At 39.2% G+C, this 17,102-nt stretch overlaps 1 protein-coding gene across 3 annotated transcripts in view; it reads right to left on the reverse strand.

Moving 5' to 3' along the window:
• The window catches only part of hook (hook microtubule tethering protein), a 439,379-nt gene that overhangs the window by 94,459 nt on the left and 327,818 nt on the right, over window positions 1-17,102 (reverse strand). For all 3 annotated transcript variants that reach the window (XR_012966008.1, XM_076179534.1, XM_076179535.1), the window contains exon 12: window positions 8,626-8,769. Coding sequence is in view for 2 of the 3 variants with exons in the window: in XM_076179534.1 (XP_076035649.1) it covers window positions 8,626-8,769 (144 nt within the window). In the remaining variant the exon portion in view is untranslated. The remainder of the gene's footprint in view (window positions 1-8,625; window positions 8,770-17,102) is intronic.

The following is a 17,102-nucleotide window of genomic DNA, read 5'->3' on the forward strand; positions in this document are numbered from 1 at the left end:
TATATATACATACACACACAGATATACCAAACCACAAATGCACAAATCAAATATACATACATGTATGTCTAAATGTCTCAAGTATGTGTGTATAAAATATACACATATAACATTTGGTCCCATGCTAGACAGTGAAGGATACTGTCTTGTAGAGAGACAAGTATACTGGGCCTCATGATAAGCAACCATAATGACACTTAAAACACCTGCACAAAGATTATGCTTATCAATGTGAAATAAAAACACATACCATATGTATGTATTTTCAACTACATTGGATTTCCTCAATATATAGGCCACATCTTAATTTCTTGCTTGAGTCAAATGCTTGGCAGCAAAGTACAGAGCATCCACAGTAGGACCCAACGGCTGGTGCTGATTTATCCTAACCTCTTTATCATATAGTCAAAGCATTCTGTCCTATTTGCATCTGTCAATAGTATGGAATAATTTAGCCTTTTTTCCACACTTTCTTCAACAAATGTAAAAGTGACTGAGTGAAACTAATTTAGGATTTTCCTTCCCCACCCATAACCAAGAAGGGGTGACACTAAGAAGTGCTGAGGAGAGTTTTGTTTTTTTGTAAGTCAAACCTGTATTATCACCATCAACTGGAAAGCTATGCTTTTGGGGAGATTGTTTCACTCAAGTGGTAATGCTAATCCCCATGGTTTCTCCAAGTAAACTCCCATGTAGTCACCCTTCCCATTCTAAACAGCTCTTGGCAAGATCAGTCACCTTACTCAGCCATGAGTTCTGTGGGTGTCCATTTTGTCTCCTCCATTGAGAACTGTCTGTTTTTGGAGATAACCCTATCAGGAGGATCAACATCAGGGAAGAATGCCACATGTCCATGTAGCCAAGGAGCATGAACAACTAGATTTAGATCTTAGCCCTCATACATAAATATTGCCAATACCTACTCTAATTGAACTCTCTCACACACACAGTAGGCAAAAAAAAGTGTGTAGTAATATATGGTCTGAAGGAAAAGCATAACCTAAACTGGTTCCTGAGAGATAAAGAGGACAAAGACTTGGTAAGAAATGTCTAAAAGTGGAACACAAAATAAAGAACAAGAATTAGAAAAGGAAATAGAGAAAGTGCACAGAATTAGTAAATATGCAGATGGAAAAGGAAAAAGTCGACCACTAAAGATCAAGTTAAGATCACAAATGACAGCAAAAGAAATCTTAACAAGAACAAGAAAATTAGCAAGAAATGAACACTATAAAAATATATGGATATGAGACATGAATGATGAGGGAAGAGAAAAAATTAAGACATTAATAAACAAAACTAAAGAAAAAAACAAGAAAAGAACAAAGACCAAGACAACACAGTTCTGCTGGAGAGTGTTAGATGTGAGACTGAAAAAAATGTGTGTGTGTGTATATATATATATATATATATATATATATATATATATATAAAGAAAAAAAGGGGGTTCAGAGAACAAGATGGAGGGAATAGAAAATTAAAATTGGCTTGTACCAACATAGATGGATTAATCTCAGGATTAAACAAACTAAATGATTACCTTTCAGAAACAAAACCAGATATATTGGGAATTGTGGAGACAAAATTAAGGGGTCCACTAGTACCAGTGTTGGTCATGGATTATATAATCACTGGCTTAGAAATAGGTAGGAGAAAGAAGGTAGAGTCATGTTCCTGGTTAAGAAAAAATTAAATGTGATGAAAGTTACATATGGAGAGAACAGAGAGATGATCTCAATAAGTGCTGAAGATAGCAACATGAAAAGCAGAAAGTTTGCAGCAATTTATGTGCCCCAAAAATGAGGTCTTGGATAAAGATTACAAAATGTTAGAGGATACAAGAACTTCATTAATATGGAAATAAAGCTATACTAATGGGAGACTTTAATTGCAAAGAAACATGTTGGGATGAGATGACACTGAAAAGTGGAGAGGATAAATAGGGAAATGTATTACTCAACATGACTATAGAACATACAATGACACAATGGGTAAAAGAAAACACTAGATTTAGAAATAATGAAGAACTGTTGAGGCTATATTTATTATTTACATCAGAACCTGAGATTGTGGACAAAATTGAATACAAGACATCAACTGCAAAGAGTGACCACATACTACTTGAGTTAGAACTACAGGAGGAAATATAGAGAAATGAGAAAGACAGAAAGGGAAGACTGATGTATAGTAAAATGGACATTGAGAAACTTAGGATATTTTTTCATAAAGCGAACTGGGAAAAATTCTACAAGGAAGAAACACAAGTGGAAGAAATATGGTTGATTCTGATGGAAACCTACAAAAGAGTGGATAAATATGTCCAAAAGCAAAAAGAGGAAAAGATGACTATTATGTGCTGGTTTAATAGAAGGTGCAGTGAAGCCAAAGAGAGAAGAGATAAAACTTGGAAAAGATGGAGAAAAGATAAAAAACCTAGAAAGTGGCACATATATATTAATCAAAGGAATGAATGTGTAAAAATAGGTAGGGAAGAAAAAATAAACTATGAAAAAGAGATAATAGAAAAATGTAAGGATAAGCTAAAACTATTCTACAGATATGTAAATGGTAAACTAAAAAATAAACAGAAAATAGTGAAGCCAAGGGAACACTGAATACACAAAAGATACAGAAATGGCTGAAGTCATGAGCAAACACTTCAAGTCAGTTTTCATTACAGAAAAATGCAACATCAGGATGAAGGGAGAGAAGTGAAATCCCAACCCATGAGGGAAATAAAAGAGTAACACGGAAAGAATGGCACCTATTCTATCAAATTTGACATACAAACAAAGACTGGAGAAATTACATCTATCAACACTGGAACAGAGAAGAGAAAGAGGTGATCTGTTGACCATTTACAGAATTATGAAAGGGATGGAAATTCTTGATAGAGACGACTCATTAAAATGGGACAGAAGAGAAACAAGAGGACATAAGAGGAAGCTAAAGAAGGACAGTTACAGAAGAGATTTGAAAAAGAATAGCTTCCCACATAGAGTGATTGATGTCTGGAACAAACTAAATGGAGAAACAGTGAGTGCCAAAACTATACAAGATTTTAAGAATAAACTGGATGTGGAGAGATATGAAAATGGGTTACTATGAGCACAGCTCTCATCCCGTAAAATATACATACATATATATACCAAGGCTTTTTCCCCCTTTCAAGGGAGGTAGCCAAAAAGAAAAAGGCATAAAATAATCTCCCACCCATTCCATTCATAAATACACTCCACTCCCCTCCACCCTCCCTCCCATCTTAGCACCTCCTGGATGACGGGTCATCCCTGCACCTTGTCCACTGCCCTGGGTCAGAGGCAGTGTCGCAAGACACGGCACATCCACAGCAAGGCCGCTTCATTAAATCGGCGACCCCCCCTCTCCGTCCCCCCATGCATAAAAGGAGAAGACGGGGAGAAATCCCTTCGGGCTGCATCAAATTTTGCTCACACATACTCCCTCAACCCCCATCCCCCCACCCATTCCACCTCATGCATCACATCATCCATATACAACCATTCTCCATTCACCCCTGTCTTCTGTCCTCTCCAGTCTTTCCTCAACAGACATTCCCCTCTTCCCCAAAGCCCCCTTCACCCCATCCATCTCATCCTAGGACGTCCCCTCATGTTCACTCTCTCCACATCTGCCTTCCATACCTCTTTTACCAGTCTTTCTTCACTCATTCTTTCCATGTGTCCAAACCATCCTAATACTCTTTCATCAACCCTATCTCCCAACTCCCTTTCCACCCCTGTTCTCCTCCTCACCTCTTCATTTCTCATTCTATCTAGCCTAGTAACCCCCATCATACTTCTCAGACACCTCATCCCGTAAAATATAACTAGGTAAATACACCTTGGGCCTAGTCCAGTGACCAAGGGTAAGAGAGAGGAACCCATGAGAATTGCTCCTTTCCTGTGAACTACAATTAGGCAAATTAAACAAAAACACACACACGAATTTTAAGCCATGTAAGATAACTGGGGAATAGAAAACAGTACTCACAAGCATTGCTCCTTTCTTGCATACTACAATTAGGTAAATACTTACACGTACAATACATACATTTTAGCTACCATCTTTTCTGTCCTTGTAAAGGGGACCTAACCCTTCCTCTTGAATGATGACATAAATAACAACTCTGTATCAAAATACTCACATCTCCTTGGGGACAAGAAGGCCTAAACCAATCTCTGCTGCATCAATGGTCTTTTGGCAATCCATACACTGAATTTACTCTTTCTACTTTATGTAAGTATGGGAATCTATTCCTTTTCCCTTCTGTTTGTAAGTTGCAGCACCAGCCAGGTTTCAAACCCAAACCTGGGCCCTACTTGCAAAAGTTATTTGCATGCACTCTCCCACTGTGCTCTGATGCCCCATGCATACATGTGTTTATGACATATACATAATAATTGTTACCTCAAGTTTCACTAACTGGAAACCTGGAAGAATTTTTTTTTTGGACTTGTCTGTTTTGCACTCAGCCCTCACTTTAACAGACCCCCAATTAGCAATCTCCAGTGACTTGAAATACACTTCTGAGGCCCCTAACTATACAATCACGGCATATCAAGAACGAATCTCCACAATCCTTGGCAAGTCAGTTATTAAATGACAGCAAATATATTGAATTTATTATATTTATCAGACTGATGCCCCCCCCTCTTTTTTGTCCATTAAATCAAGGGATGGGTGTATTAGTGTGAAACTGCTATCACCAGCTGAAAGTAGTAGAAGGAGACCAACTGCTGGTGGTCAGCACTCTCCACATGTGAAAAGGTGGATGAAATACAGTTGAAATTAACAGAGAGATACTGTACCCAGTCCAAAGACTGAGCGGGGCTGCACCTCCAGATAAACGTGACAGGGTTGATGGGTTTTGAAAATGGGCTACAGGGAGATAATTTTCTCCAAGGTTTTTCTAGCAGGACCACCAAAAGTAGGTACTTATCATTGGTACATGACATACACATACACACATACAGCACACATACAGACACACATTGTATTAACCTGATTAATCTGTACAAATTTCTCTACAACCAATTGTAATTACAAAAATGTAGAGCTTACACAATAATAAATGCATACAATTTTTGTATGAATGAAACTGTGATTTAAAAGCTGATATACAATGACTTGTCCTAATACTTACAGCTACTTTTGGCACAATACTGTAATGTATCTAACCTACACTGTCTAGAGCACCACCGCATTCATTTGAGTCCAATCAACCCCTGACTAGTCCAGTACATTTCCAGGAATAAAATGCATATTTTCAGGAAATTGGTACAACTATCAAATTTTTAACTTACATACATAAAATATTCCTATGAAGGTTCATCTTCATACATTATTTCTAATCATAGCCAATTTATTACTACTAATTTTCTCTGGTTTGCAAGAGAGGGGCAATAAACAGTTCAAACTTAATCAAATTAAGCCAGGTAGCATGACTAGAGGGAGAAAAAAGAAAAATGAAGACCAGAGGAGTTAGTTGTTCAGGTAGAAATGACCAAGCCAGGCTACAACTTATGTTAGAGAAATTGTTTTATATTATTGTCTGTTAAAGCTTATTCTTAAAATGTTAAAAGAGGTAAGCTCACAAAACATGGGGATGAAACAACTTCTATACAATAAAACCTCATCTTCCAGAGCATTTTTTCTCAATTTTCTCCACCCTTTACACCATCATACAATCTTATTCTTTAGTTGTGCTTTTCAATTACTCTTACTGTGCATCTTAGATAAATATCTTTGATATCTCATGGGGTACACATGGTAAACATGGCATTGAATGTTTTCTGTGCAAGAGCCTGTGCTCTATGTTTTTTATTTTTTAACTTTGCAACCTGATTCTGCCTTCTTGCCTCTTTCTTCCTTTTACTTTGCTTTCTAAAGAAACTATATGTTCTTCTAAGAGATGGTGTTCTAGCCAGTACAGCTGCTGCATCTGTGAGGTCTCCAGGTAGTGACTTTGTATCGCTGTCTTCTTCTGTATCTACCTTTGCTTCACTCTTTTCTGCTTTAAGGGGTGTCACTAGTAAAGTGTTACCATATGGTTTAAACTGACGTGGATTAAATTCTGATTCTGAGTTGTTATCTGTGTTATAATCTGTGGCTGATGGGTCAATGTCGCCCTCTTCCTCTGGATTTGTTATGGAATTATATGATTCTGAGCTGACCAGGGGTGCAGCATACATTCCCATAGTAAGTCTACGCTCCATGAGTTCCAAATCTGTATCTGTATCTGTTGCAGACAGTGTTGATTCTTTGGATCTCTCAGGTGAATCCATCAAATTGTTTGCTGAAAGGACAAAATGTGTGAACAATGTGTCACTCAATAACTTTACATCAGTTCTAGGCACAGATTTCTCTTGGCTTGACCCTAACTTCTGTCTATTTGGGGCATTTGTTATTGAAGTGATTACTCTAGATGTAGGTAATGAACTAGTCTTACCCAAGTCATTCACAACTATTGGTTCTTTAAAGGTGACATGACCTACTGTCTTGTTGTTAAGTGTATTATGATTCAGTATTATACTTGGTTTTCTTGAGTTTGCAGGAACTTTTGAGGAACAGTCAGGTTTTGCTTCACTAACTTGTGGCTCAGATGAGGTTTGTAACTCTGAGAAAGCTTTTGGGACAGAATATATTGGGGGTTTCTGTGCAATGAAGAAGGATCCATCATTTCTAGAAGCAATGGGTAAACATCCAACTTCACTGCTACACTTAGCTTTGATGACTGGTTCCTTTGCTGGTTCTGGGGTCCTTGGTTTGATACCTCCCATTTTAATTCTGTTTACTGTCTTCTGTCTTGGCAAAGAATTTTCATCTTTTGAGACTGCTAGCAGAGGAACATATTGTTCTCTCCCTGATTGTGATGTAGCTTTGTCACTTGGCTTCCTGTCACCAACAGTATACCCTTGGTACCGAGGAGGCATTCCAGTTTTGTTGATGCATCCCACAATCCTAGGTGGCTCAACATGTCTCTTGATGGAGGAAAGGCTTCTAGAGGTGCTACTGGGTGGGCTTACTCTTCGAACTCTATTAGCATTGCACTTTGGAGATGAACTTGGTTTTAGGGCAGTACTGCCTACTGGAGAGATACTACCTGGGCCTTTGAAGACAGCTTTAGGTTGAGATGTTTCTAATTTGATGCTGGCAGGAACTGAGAGAATAGGGGTTACTTTGGTTGGAGCAACTGATATGGTAGGAGTGCTTCCATTGCAAACATTACTGGAAGTTCTTGGTGTGACTGGTTCATTAACTTCCTTGCCTGATGAAGAAGCAGAATGGTCTACGAGTACATCCTTTGATGAATGATTCATCTCATTTAAATTCTGTAGCTTTGAGGAAACTTTGTCCAAGTCAGTTGCCTTTGAAGAGTGTGAAATTTTTTCTTCCATGTCCAATTCTAATTTTTGTTGTATCTGAACAGCTTCTTTAACTTTGTTGCACTTTTTGTTAACCTCCTCCTGTTTTTCCTGTGATGAAGACTCATTTGAGCTGTCTCTGGTACTGCTTGCTAAATCTGATGTGCCGTTGAGCACCTTAGGGGAAGTAGATGAATCAGCACTATACTCTCCTTCTGTGATGCCTGGGGTGCTGTACACCTTGATGGACCTGGTTCTGGTGGCATGGATGCTGTTAGGAAGACGGGGGGAGTTGTGAGGTGTTGGAGATTCTGGGGGGAGTGGTGATCTAACATAAGTTCTCCTGCCACTATGGAGCACTGTGGAAGGATGAGGGGATGATGGTGATGATGGAGGTGAATGTGGTGGTGTTGGACTTTCAGGACCAGGGGAGATGTTAGGGGGAGGAGGGGACTGTGAAGGAGAACCCGGAAGTTGGGGAATACTAGGAGAAACTGCCCCATTATAAGAACATGGTGAAGAAAATGAGCAGACTGAATTTGGTCTTGGTGGATCAGAATAACATCCACTCTTCCTTCCACTAACAGACCGATTATTATTAAAGCAGTGAGGATACCCCAATGGAGAGTGGGAGGAGTATGCATGTGCAGGATGGGTGTGATGCATGACTGATGGGGTGGATGAAGGGCCCACAGTCCCTGGAAATATGTCAGGAAGATGATGAGTTGTACACTCTTCAACTAAGGATGGAATAATGGGAGTAAGGCACCGATAGACCCCTGACACTCCAGAGTCTAGCGTGTTGCTATAGTCAGGTGACTGGTTATCCACCCTTCTATGCTCCTCGCTTCCCTCACAACTGCTGGGTGAAGTACGACAACATCCACTATCATCATGTGATGGAGATGGAGGCATTTTGAACTCATGAATGTGGTGAATGATTATAGGAATATCCTTAGAATGAGGTTCGCTGCAAGTTGGGGAAGGTGAATTGGAAAGGAGAGAAGGAATAGATGGATTATGCTGAGCAGCAGCAGCAGCGGCAGCAGCAGCAAGAAAATTGGCAACCAGGCCAGGAGGTCGACGTAAGACCAGTAAATCAGATTCACTTGCCCATTTCAAATTTCGTTTAAATAATTTTAGTTTTTTACTTGAATCTAATGCCAAGTACGAGTCAATAAAGGAAAATGAAGGTCGACGTTTCCCAAACCCGACAGTGCTGTTCTTCCTGTCTTCCCACCTGTTCTCCTGAGTGAGGTTATTTTCTCTCTCCTGAAGATCTGATATCATGGCCTGGAGGAGGGGCACTTGTTCCCCTCCCCCTCCTTCACATGCTCGCTGCTTCAAAACGCGGTTTTCATGCTGAAGACGTGCAAGTTTCTCCCTAGAAAAAGGAAAAAACAACAAAAACATTCATTATTTTCTGTAGAAATATAAGTTTGATATAGGAGAAAATTCCTTATCTACTCCAGGCAGGTCTCATCCCAAAGATTTCCTAATTTTAACAGAAATAGGGGTGGGGTTTGAGACCTGGGAATCTGATAAGGGATTTCTACAGGTGGGTTCATCATTTCTGCCAAGACAGCTACATGATAATATCCTTTCCAAGAACCCTTTCCTCGAATCTAATATTTTACAACCAACCTCATGCTTTTAATTTTGTTTACAAAAGACCCTTACTCTATATCATACTGAGTCTCATTTTTTCATTCATATCAAAACTTTAAGATCTAGATATGAGTATAATAAATCTACAGAAACTTTTTTTTGTAATGTGTTTACAATGTGTTGGGGATGAGGTGTCTGAGAGGTATGATGGGGGTTACTAGGCTAGATAGGGTGAGAAATGAGGAGGTGAGGAGGAGAACAGGGGTGGAAAGGGAGTTGGGAGATAGGGTTGATGAAAGAGTATTAGGATGGTTTGGACACATGGAAAGAATGAGTGAAGAAAGACTAGTAAAAGAGGTATGTAAGGCAGATGTGGAGGGAGTGAACATGAGGGGACATCCTAGGATGAGATGGATGGATGGGGTGAAGGGGGCTTTGGGGAAGAGGGGAATGTCTGTTGAGGAAAGACTGGAGAGGACAGAAGACAGGGGTGAATGGAGAATGGTTGTATATGGATGATGTGATGCATGAGGTGGAATGAGTGGAGGGATGGGGGGTGAGGTAGTATGTGTGAGCAAAATTTGACGCAGCCCGAAGGGATTTCTCCCTGTCTTCTCCTTTTATGCATGGGGGGACAGAGAGGGGGGTCACCGATTTAATGAAGCGGCCTTGCTGTGGATGTGCTGTGCCTTGCGACACTGCCTCTGACCCAGGGCAGTGGACAAGGTGCAGGGATGACCCGTCATCCAGGAGGTGCTAAGATGGGAGTGGAAAGTATTTAGGGATGGAATGGGTGGGAATGATTTTATGCCTTTTTCTTTTTGGCTACCTCCCTTGTAAGGGGGATAAAGCCTTGGTATATGTATGTTTACAATTCTTATAAAAACATGTGAAGTTAAAGATACAGGGGGAATGCCTCCATGAAGTTTCCATTTACAGTTAACCCCTTCGTTACCGACCCGTCAACCTTACGTAAACAAACGTTTCAAACCGTCCCATGAATGGCTGGTTTGTAAACACAGACACTTGCCACCACGTATGTAGAAATAACCCAGAATCCGAGGCCTTGAGAGCCCTCAATACACACAGCTTATAACTGTGACACGTGCATGTCACGGGGAGCACGCTCTGTTCCTGGCGAGTGCACTCAGCCATGACACGCAGGTGTCACAAAACACACATCTGGTACTCAAGGGGTTAAATGGGATGGAGTGAGAGAACTAAGGGTCATAGGTCGTACGCTGTATTTTCCTCCTACAAAATGTCAAGGCTTAAGAGGATCTAGGAAGAATATCAATTATTCAATCAATCAAACCATGGTCCCTGATCTCTCTTGTAGAAGACCCATAACTCCCAAGTGTAAAAGTCATCAGATTGGCCCATACATCGCTGACGGGGGAAATATTGTGTTGTTCTCTGGGTACAGCTACAGTGGGGTATTGTAAGAAGAGATGTTCAGTGTCTTCTGTGTGATGACTGCATCTACAGCAGTTTATTTCTGTGGCCAGGCCTATTCTGTGTTGGTATTGTTTTAGTGCTGGATGGTGACCTGAATATAGTTCTGTAGTTGTACTAGTATGGTTCTTGCTTCTTTTGGGATGGATTGTTTTGTAATAAAAATATATGAACATAAGAATGAAGGAGATTGCAAGAGACCATATTGCCTACACTAGGCAGTTCCATGTCCATTACCACCTGTCATCCCCATCCATAAACTTGTCTAACCATTTCTTAAAACAACCGATAGTTTCAGCACTCACTACATAGTTACTAAGTCTATTCCATACATTGCCCACCCTTTTACTGCTCTTATATATATATATATATATATATATATATATACATATATATATATATATATATATATTTATATACATATATATACTCATATATACATATATATATATCTATCTATATATACATATACATATTTATATATATCTATATATATATATATATATATATATATATATGCAAAATAACCACAGAAGGGAAACTTGTAGACAGTAAGTACTTTCATATATTACATCTTCAGACTAAATGACATTTTTGTATCACAGTGATGTGATTGCTTGCATATATAGATATGTGTATATATATATATATATATATATATATATATATATATATATACATATATTATATATATATATATATATATATATATATATATATATTATTATTTTTTTTTTTTTTTCTTCTTTTTTTTTTTTATCTGACCTAGTATTGGACCAAAAGGTCTCCTGTCAGCATGCTCCTTCTTTGTAATCCTTTGTAAAGTATCTTATTCTTGCCTACAATCTCCACTCAAGCAGATTCTGTACTTTCCTCTACCTTAATTGAATTGTTGATAATACAATTAGTTGTATTTTTAATGAAAAATACTACTCCTTCCCCATTCCTGCCTACCCTATCCTTGTGAAAAAGCTTATATCCTTTTATCTCGATTTCTGAGAGGAAATGTCTATCAGCCATATTGATCTAGGATTCAGTAATAGCTATAATATCAAATCTCTCTACGCATGGTTTACATCTGAAGGAGTTTGATGGAATAGGGACTTTAGTGATCAGGCTTGGGAGTACTTGTTCTATGATCTGATTGTGAATGCTTTTTTTTTTTTTTACACACATGTTGCTTGATGTACGTGGTATATAGATGTTTGAGCAGTATGCTGCTGGTATGTGGAAAGGGTTTTGGTTTCTGTGTGTAGATGTTCTACTGAGTTTTGGTGAACCTTGTTATTATTCTTTGTGCCTTATCTTGTATAGTTTCTATGTTTGTTTTTCCAATTGTTGGGAACCATGCTATGGAAATATAATGAAGCATGGTTCTCATGAACTGTTTGTAGACCAAGATTCTGATGACCTAGGATTTTTTTTTAATGATTTTCACTGTCAGGCCTTTGAAGTGTATTCATCTAGCTGTAGTATATGAGGTTTAAGTTGTGCTCATGGGGTCCTGTTTCTTTGCCTCCACTCATCAAAATCTGATTAAACAAGAAAGCCCCACCAGAAAAAAGTGTTATGATAGCTACTGACATAAACAAGGTCTGAGTTTTTGAGGCTTTAGAGACAGTAATTCAAGTGATAAAAGAGAAAGGTAATTTGGTTAGGGATACGGTGGACAAAAAAGATGTATTGTAATCTATGGTATTAACCCCTTCCATACGGTGCCGCCTACGTAGGCGTCATGAGGAGCAAGTGGATTCGCGACGCTGCCATATCGGCGTCTTGATTATATTTATTGTAGTCACCCCTGTGTTTTTACATTCTCCCAAGTGTGCCCTGAATCCCATTCTCTGTGGTTTTCGAAATTCGCGGGTGAAAGAGAGAACGATCGATATAAGCGGTGACTATATTTTATGATGCGAGTATTATTATGACACGTCGTACAGCTGGCATTGGCTGCTGCACGCGAGATTTAAGTCTGGAGTGAAGTGGTTAAAGTAAAGCATGATGTTCCTAGATATCAGAGAGGAAAAGAGGAAAAGGAGATTGCTATAGAAATTCTGAAAGAGATTCAAGAGGAGGGACAAAGTTTAGATAAAGAAGTTGAAGAAACACATAGAATAGATAGACACTCAAAAGAAAAACAATATAGGCCACTAAAAGTAAAACTTAAGTCACAAAAGATTGCAGAGGAAATACTATTTAGAACAGCAAAACTAGCAAGCAGTGAACAACGAAAAAATGTATGGATAAAAAAAGAAATGAGCGATGAAGAAAAAGAAAAACAAAAGGAACTTAGAAATGAAGCAAATGAAAAAATCGAAAAAAGAACTGAGACTGTAAAGATTTTTTTTTTTTTTTTTTTTTTCTTAAGTGGTGGACCCAAGACTGAGAAAATGGTATATCAGGAAAAAGGAAACAAAGCAGACAGAAAAAAATGAGAAGGAAAAAAAATCAAATTATCCTATACCAACATAGATGGAATGATTTCAGGATTGATTGAACTAAATGACTACCTAGCATTAGAAAAACCAGACATAATGGGAATAGTAGAAACTAAATTAAAAAGAACTCTACCACAAAATACTGTGGGACAAGGTCTATACAACTGTTGGATGAAGAATAAAAAGGAAAAACAGGGAGGGGGAGTATTATTTTTGACTAGGAAAGACTTAAATGTGACAAAGATAACAGAAGGGAAAAACAATGTAGAATCAATTATGATAAAAGTTGAAAGCAACCACATGAAAAGTAGAAAATTTGTGGTTGTATATGTACCTCCCAAAACACAGTCGTGGACAGAAAATAATCATTCCAAACTGTTGGAAGATACTAAGTATGAAATGACTGATATATTTAAGGAAAGAGGAAATATAGTAATTATGGGTGATTTTAATTCAAAAGATATATGTTGGGAAGAAATGACAGTAAAGGGTGGAGAAGACATCTGGGGCAACATGCTACTCAACATGACCATTGAATACAAAATGACTTGGTGGATAAAGGAAAATACCAGATACAGAAACAATGAGGAACCGTTGAGACTGGATTTAATACTTATGTCAGAACCTGATATTGTGGGCAGAATAGATTACAAAACACCAATAGGAAAGAGTGACCATGTACTAATAGAATCTGAACTAAAAGAACAGATAGACCTAAGACAAAATGAGAAACAGAAAAGGAAGACTAATGTACAACAAAACATAATGCAAAATGGAATAAATTCCTAAAGGAAGAAACAAGGATGGAAGAGAAATGGAATATACTAAAAGAAATTTATAATGAGGGAGTGAACAAATATGTACCACAACAAAAGCAAGAAAGAGTATACATAAAGAACTGGTACAACAAAAAATGTAGTGAAGCTAAGGATAAAAAAGACAAAGCTGGAAAAAAATGGAAAAATGACAAAAAAAAAGCAAATGCCAAACATACATCAAACTAAGAAATGATTATGTAAAAATACACAGAGATGAAAAGATAAACTATGAAAAAGAAATAATAGAAAAATGCAAGGAACAACCTAAACTATTTCACAGATATCTGAATTGTAAACTAAAAAACAAACAATAGAAAAGCTGTGCCAGGGAAGTTATGAATGTAGAGAAAAACAAGAAATGGCAGAAATTATGAACAACCATTTAAAATATGTATTCACAATTGAGAACTCACCTAACTGTGAGCGAATAGACAGAAATCCCCCCAATGATGGAAATAACTGTAACACAGAAGGAAATCAGCGACCAAACAAAAACCTTGATGTCAGAAAATCGCATGGTCCAGATGGAATTGCAAATTGGATACTGAAAGTGCGTAGAGGAGTTAATGGATAAAATATACAATACAATCAAATGCTCGCTCAAAGAGGGAAAGGGGCCACAAGACTGGAAAAATACAAAAATTGTTCCAATATATAAAGGAGGAAACAAGGAAAATCCAACTAACTACAGACCAGTCTCCCTAACAAGCATACATACATACATACATATACCAAAGGCTTTTTCCCCCTTACACAGGGGGTAGCCAAAAAGAAAAAGGCATAGAAACCACTCCCACCCATTCCATTCCCTACATATTACACTCCTCTCCACCCTCCTCCCTCCCTCTTATCTTGGCACCTCCTGGATGACAGGTCATCCCTGCATCCTGTCCACTGCCCTGGGTCAGAGGCAGTGATGCAAGACACAGCACATCCACAGCAAGGCCGCCTCATAAATTCAGCGACCCCCCCACTCCTTCCCCTCATGCAGAAAAGGAGAAGATGGGGAGAAATCCCTTCGGGCTGCATTAAATTTTTTCTCATACATACTTCCTCACCCCCCATCCCCCACCCACTCACCCTCATGCATCACAGCATCATCCATATACAACCCTTCTCCATTCACCCCTGTCTTCTGTCCTCTCCTGTCCTTCCTCAACAGACATTCCTCTCTTTTGTAATGTCCCTTTCACCCCATCCATCCATCTCATCCTGGGATATCCCCTCATATTCACTCCTTCCACCTCTGCCTTCCACACCTCTTCTATTTCTCTTTCTTCACTCATTCTTTCCATGTGTCCAAACCATCCTAATACTCTTATATCAACCCTATCTCCCAGCTCCCTTTCCACCCTTGTTCTCCTCCTCACCTCCTCATTTCTCACTCTATCTAGCCTAGTAACTCCCATCATACTTCTGAGACACCTCATCTCAAACACATTCAAACTCCTTCTCTCTTCCTCTCTCGTGTTCCATGTTTCTGCCCCGTACAGTGCTGTTGGCACAATCACTCCTTCATATAACCTCCTTTTAGTATCCATTCCCAGATGTCTATTTCTCATTACACTTTTTAATCCACCAAGGCATTTACTCGCTTCTCTCAATCTACATTCTACTTCTACCCCAATTCCTCCCTTTCCTGCCACATTCGCACCCAAGTCTCTAAAACTATCCACTTCCTCCAGTCTCTCACCCTTAACCCCTTCCATACGGTGCCGCATACGTAGGCGGCATGAGGAGCAAGTGGATATGCGAGGCTGCCATATCGGCGTCTTGATTATATTTATTGTAGTTGCCCCTGCGTAATGACATACTCTCTAAACTGTCTTCATCACATTTTCTATGGTTATCAAAATTCACGGGTGAAAGAGAGAATGATCGATATAAGCGGTGACTATATTCTATGATGCAAGTATTATTACGACACATCGTATGTCTGACAGCTAATGCTGCCCGCGAGATTTTGAACCGGAGTGAAGAGGTTAATGCTCACTTCCAGCCTGCTGTCACTCTCTCCCCTTGTACATCTCATCACCTTACTTTTGCCCACATTTATCTTCAGCTTCCTTCTTTCACACACCTTCTCAAACTCTGTCACTAACTTCCTAAATCCCTCCTCTGATCATGCTATAAGCGCAGTGTCATCAACAAACAACAAATGGCTTATTTCTCACTTTTCTCACTTTTCTTTAACCATCTCCAGTCCCTGACCCACTACCCTTGCATTCACCTCTTGCACCACCCCATCCATGTATAGATTGAACAGCCAGAGCGACATAACACATCCCTGACGAAGTCCCACCTTTACCTCAAACCATTCACTCTCTCCATTTCTAATCCTAACACAAACTACTACACTCGTAATAACTCTTGACTGCTCTTAACAGCTTTCCTCCTATCCCATATATCTGCAGTACCTCCCACAGTGCCTTCCTGTCTACCCTGTCAAAGGCCTTTTCCAGATCCATAAAAGCCCAAAAAACATCCTTACCTTTTCCTACAGCTTTATCACATATCTGTCTTACCACAACAATCTGATCTATACAACCCCTACCTGTCCTAAAACAACACTGTTCCTCACCAATTACTCCCTCTGTTCCTCTCCTAATCCTCTCAATCACGACCCTCCCATAGGCCTTCCCAACTACACTCAACAATCTGATCCCTCTGAAACTACTACACTCACACTTGTCCCCCTTTCCCTTGTAAAGTCTATACAGGCACTCCTCCAGTCCTCGGGCACTCTACCCTCTCTTAAACAAACATTAAATAACCTCACCAGTCAGTCCACCCCATCCATCCATCTCATCCTAGGTCGCCCCTCATCTTCACTCCTTCCACACCTCTTTTACTAGTCTTTCTTCACTCATTCTTTCCATGTGTCAAAACCATTCCAATACTCTTTCATCAACCCTATCTCCCAACTCCCTTTCCACCCCCATTCTCCTTCTCACCTTCTCATTTCTCACTCTATCCAGCCTCCCATACTACTCTCAGTTTTTCCTGTTATTCCTTCTGTTTATCCTTCTCATTCAGTTTGTTTACTCTCAGCACCGCTGTACTTTCCTTTCTTTTCCTGCTTTTCCACTTTTCCTTTACTCTCAATTTTCCTTTTACTAAAAAAATTATTTGTCATTCCCCTAATTTCTCCCTAGAAAACATGAACATCCAGAACTCCTCAAATCCTTCCATTAGGTACCACTCCATTATCCATTAAGGACGTCAGTATGTGTTTATTGAAATAATTATGCTAGGCTGATCATTTTTTTTCTGTAGATGGTAGACAGTGTAAAAATTATCTGTGCCAAGTTTTATGCACAAGGGCAGTGGCCATAGCTGGTTACCTGGGACCCATGGGTCTGGCAAGAGAGACATGGGACAAAGGACTGACTGAATGA

The sequence above is a fragment of the Oratosquilla oratoria genome, chromosome 43, assembly GCF_046742065.1.
Source record: "Oratosquilla oratoria isolate Oo_2021 chromosome 43, ASM4674206v1, whole genome shotgun sequence".
NCBI classification, from domain to species: Eukaryota; Metazoa; Arthropoda; class Malacostraca; order Stomatopoda; family Squillidae; genus Oratosquilla; species Oratosquilla oratoria.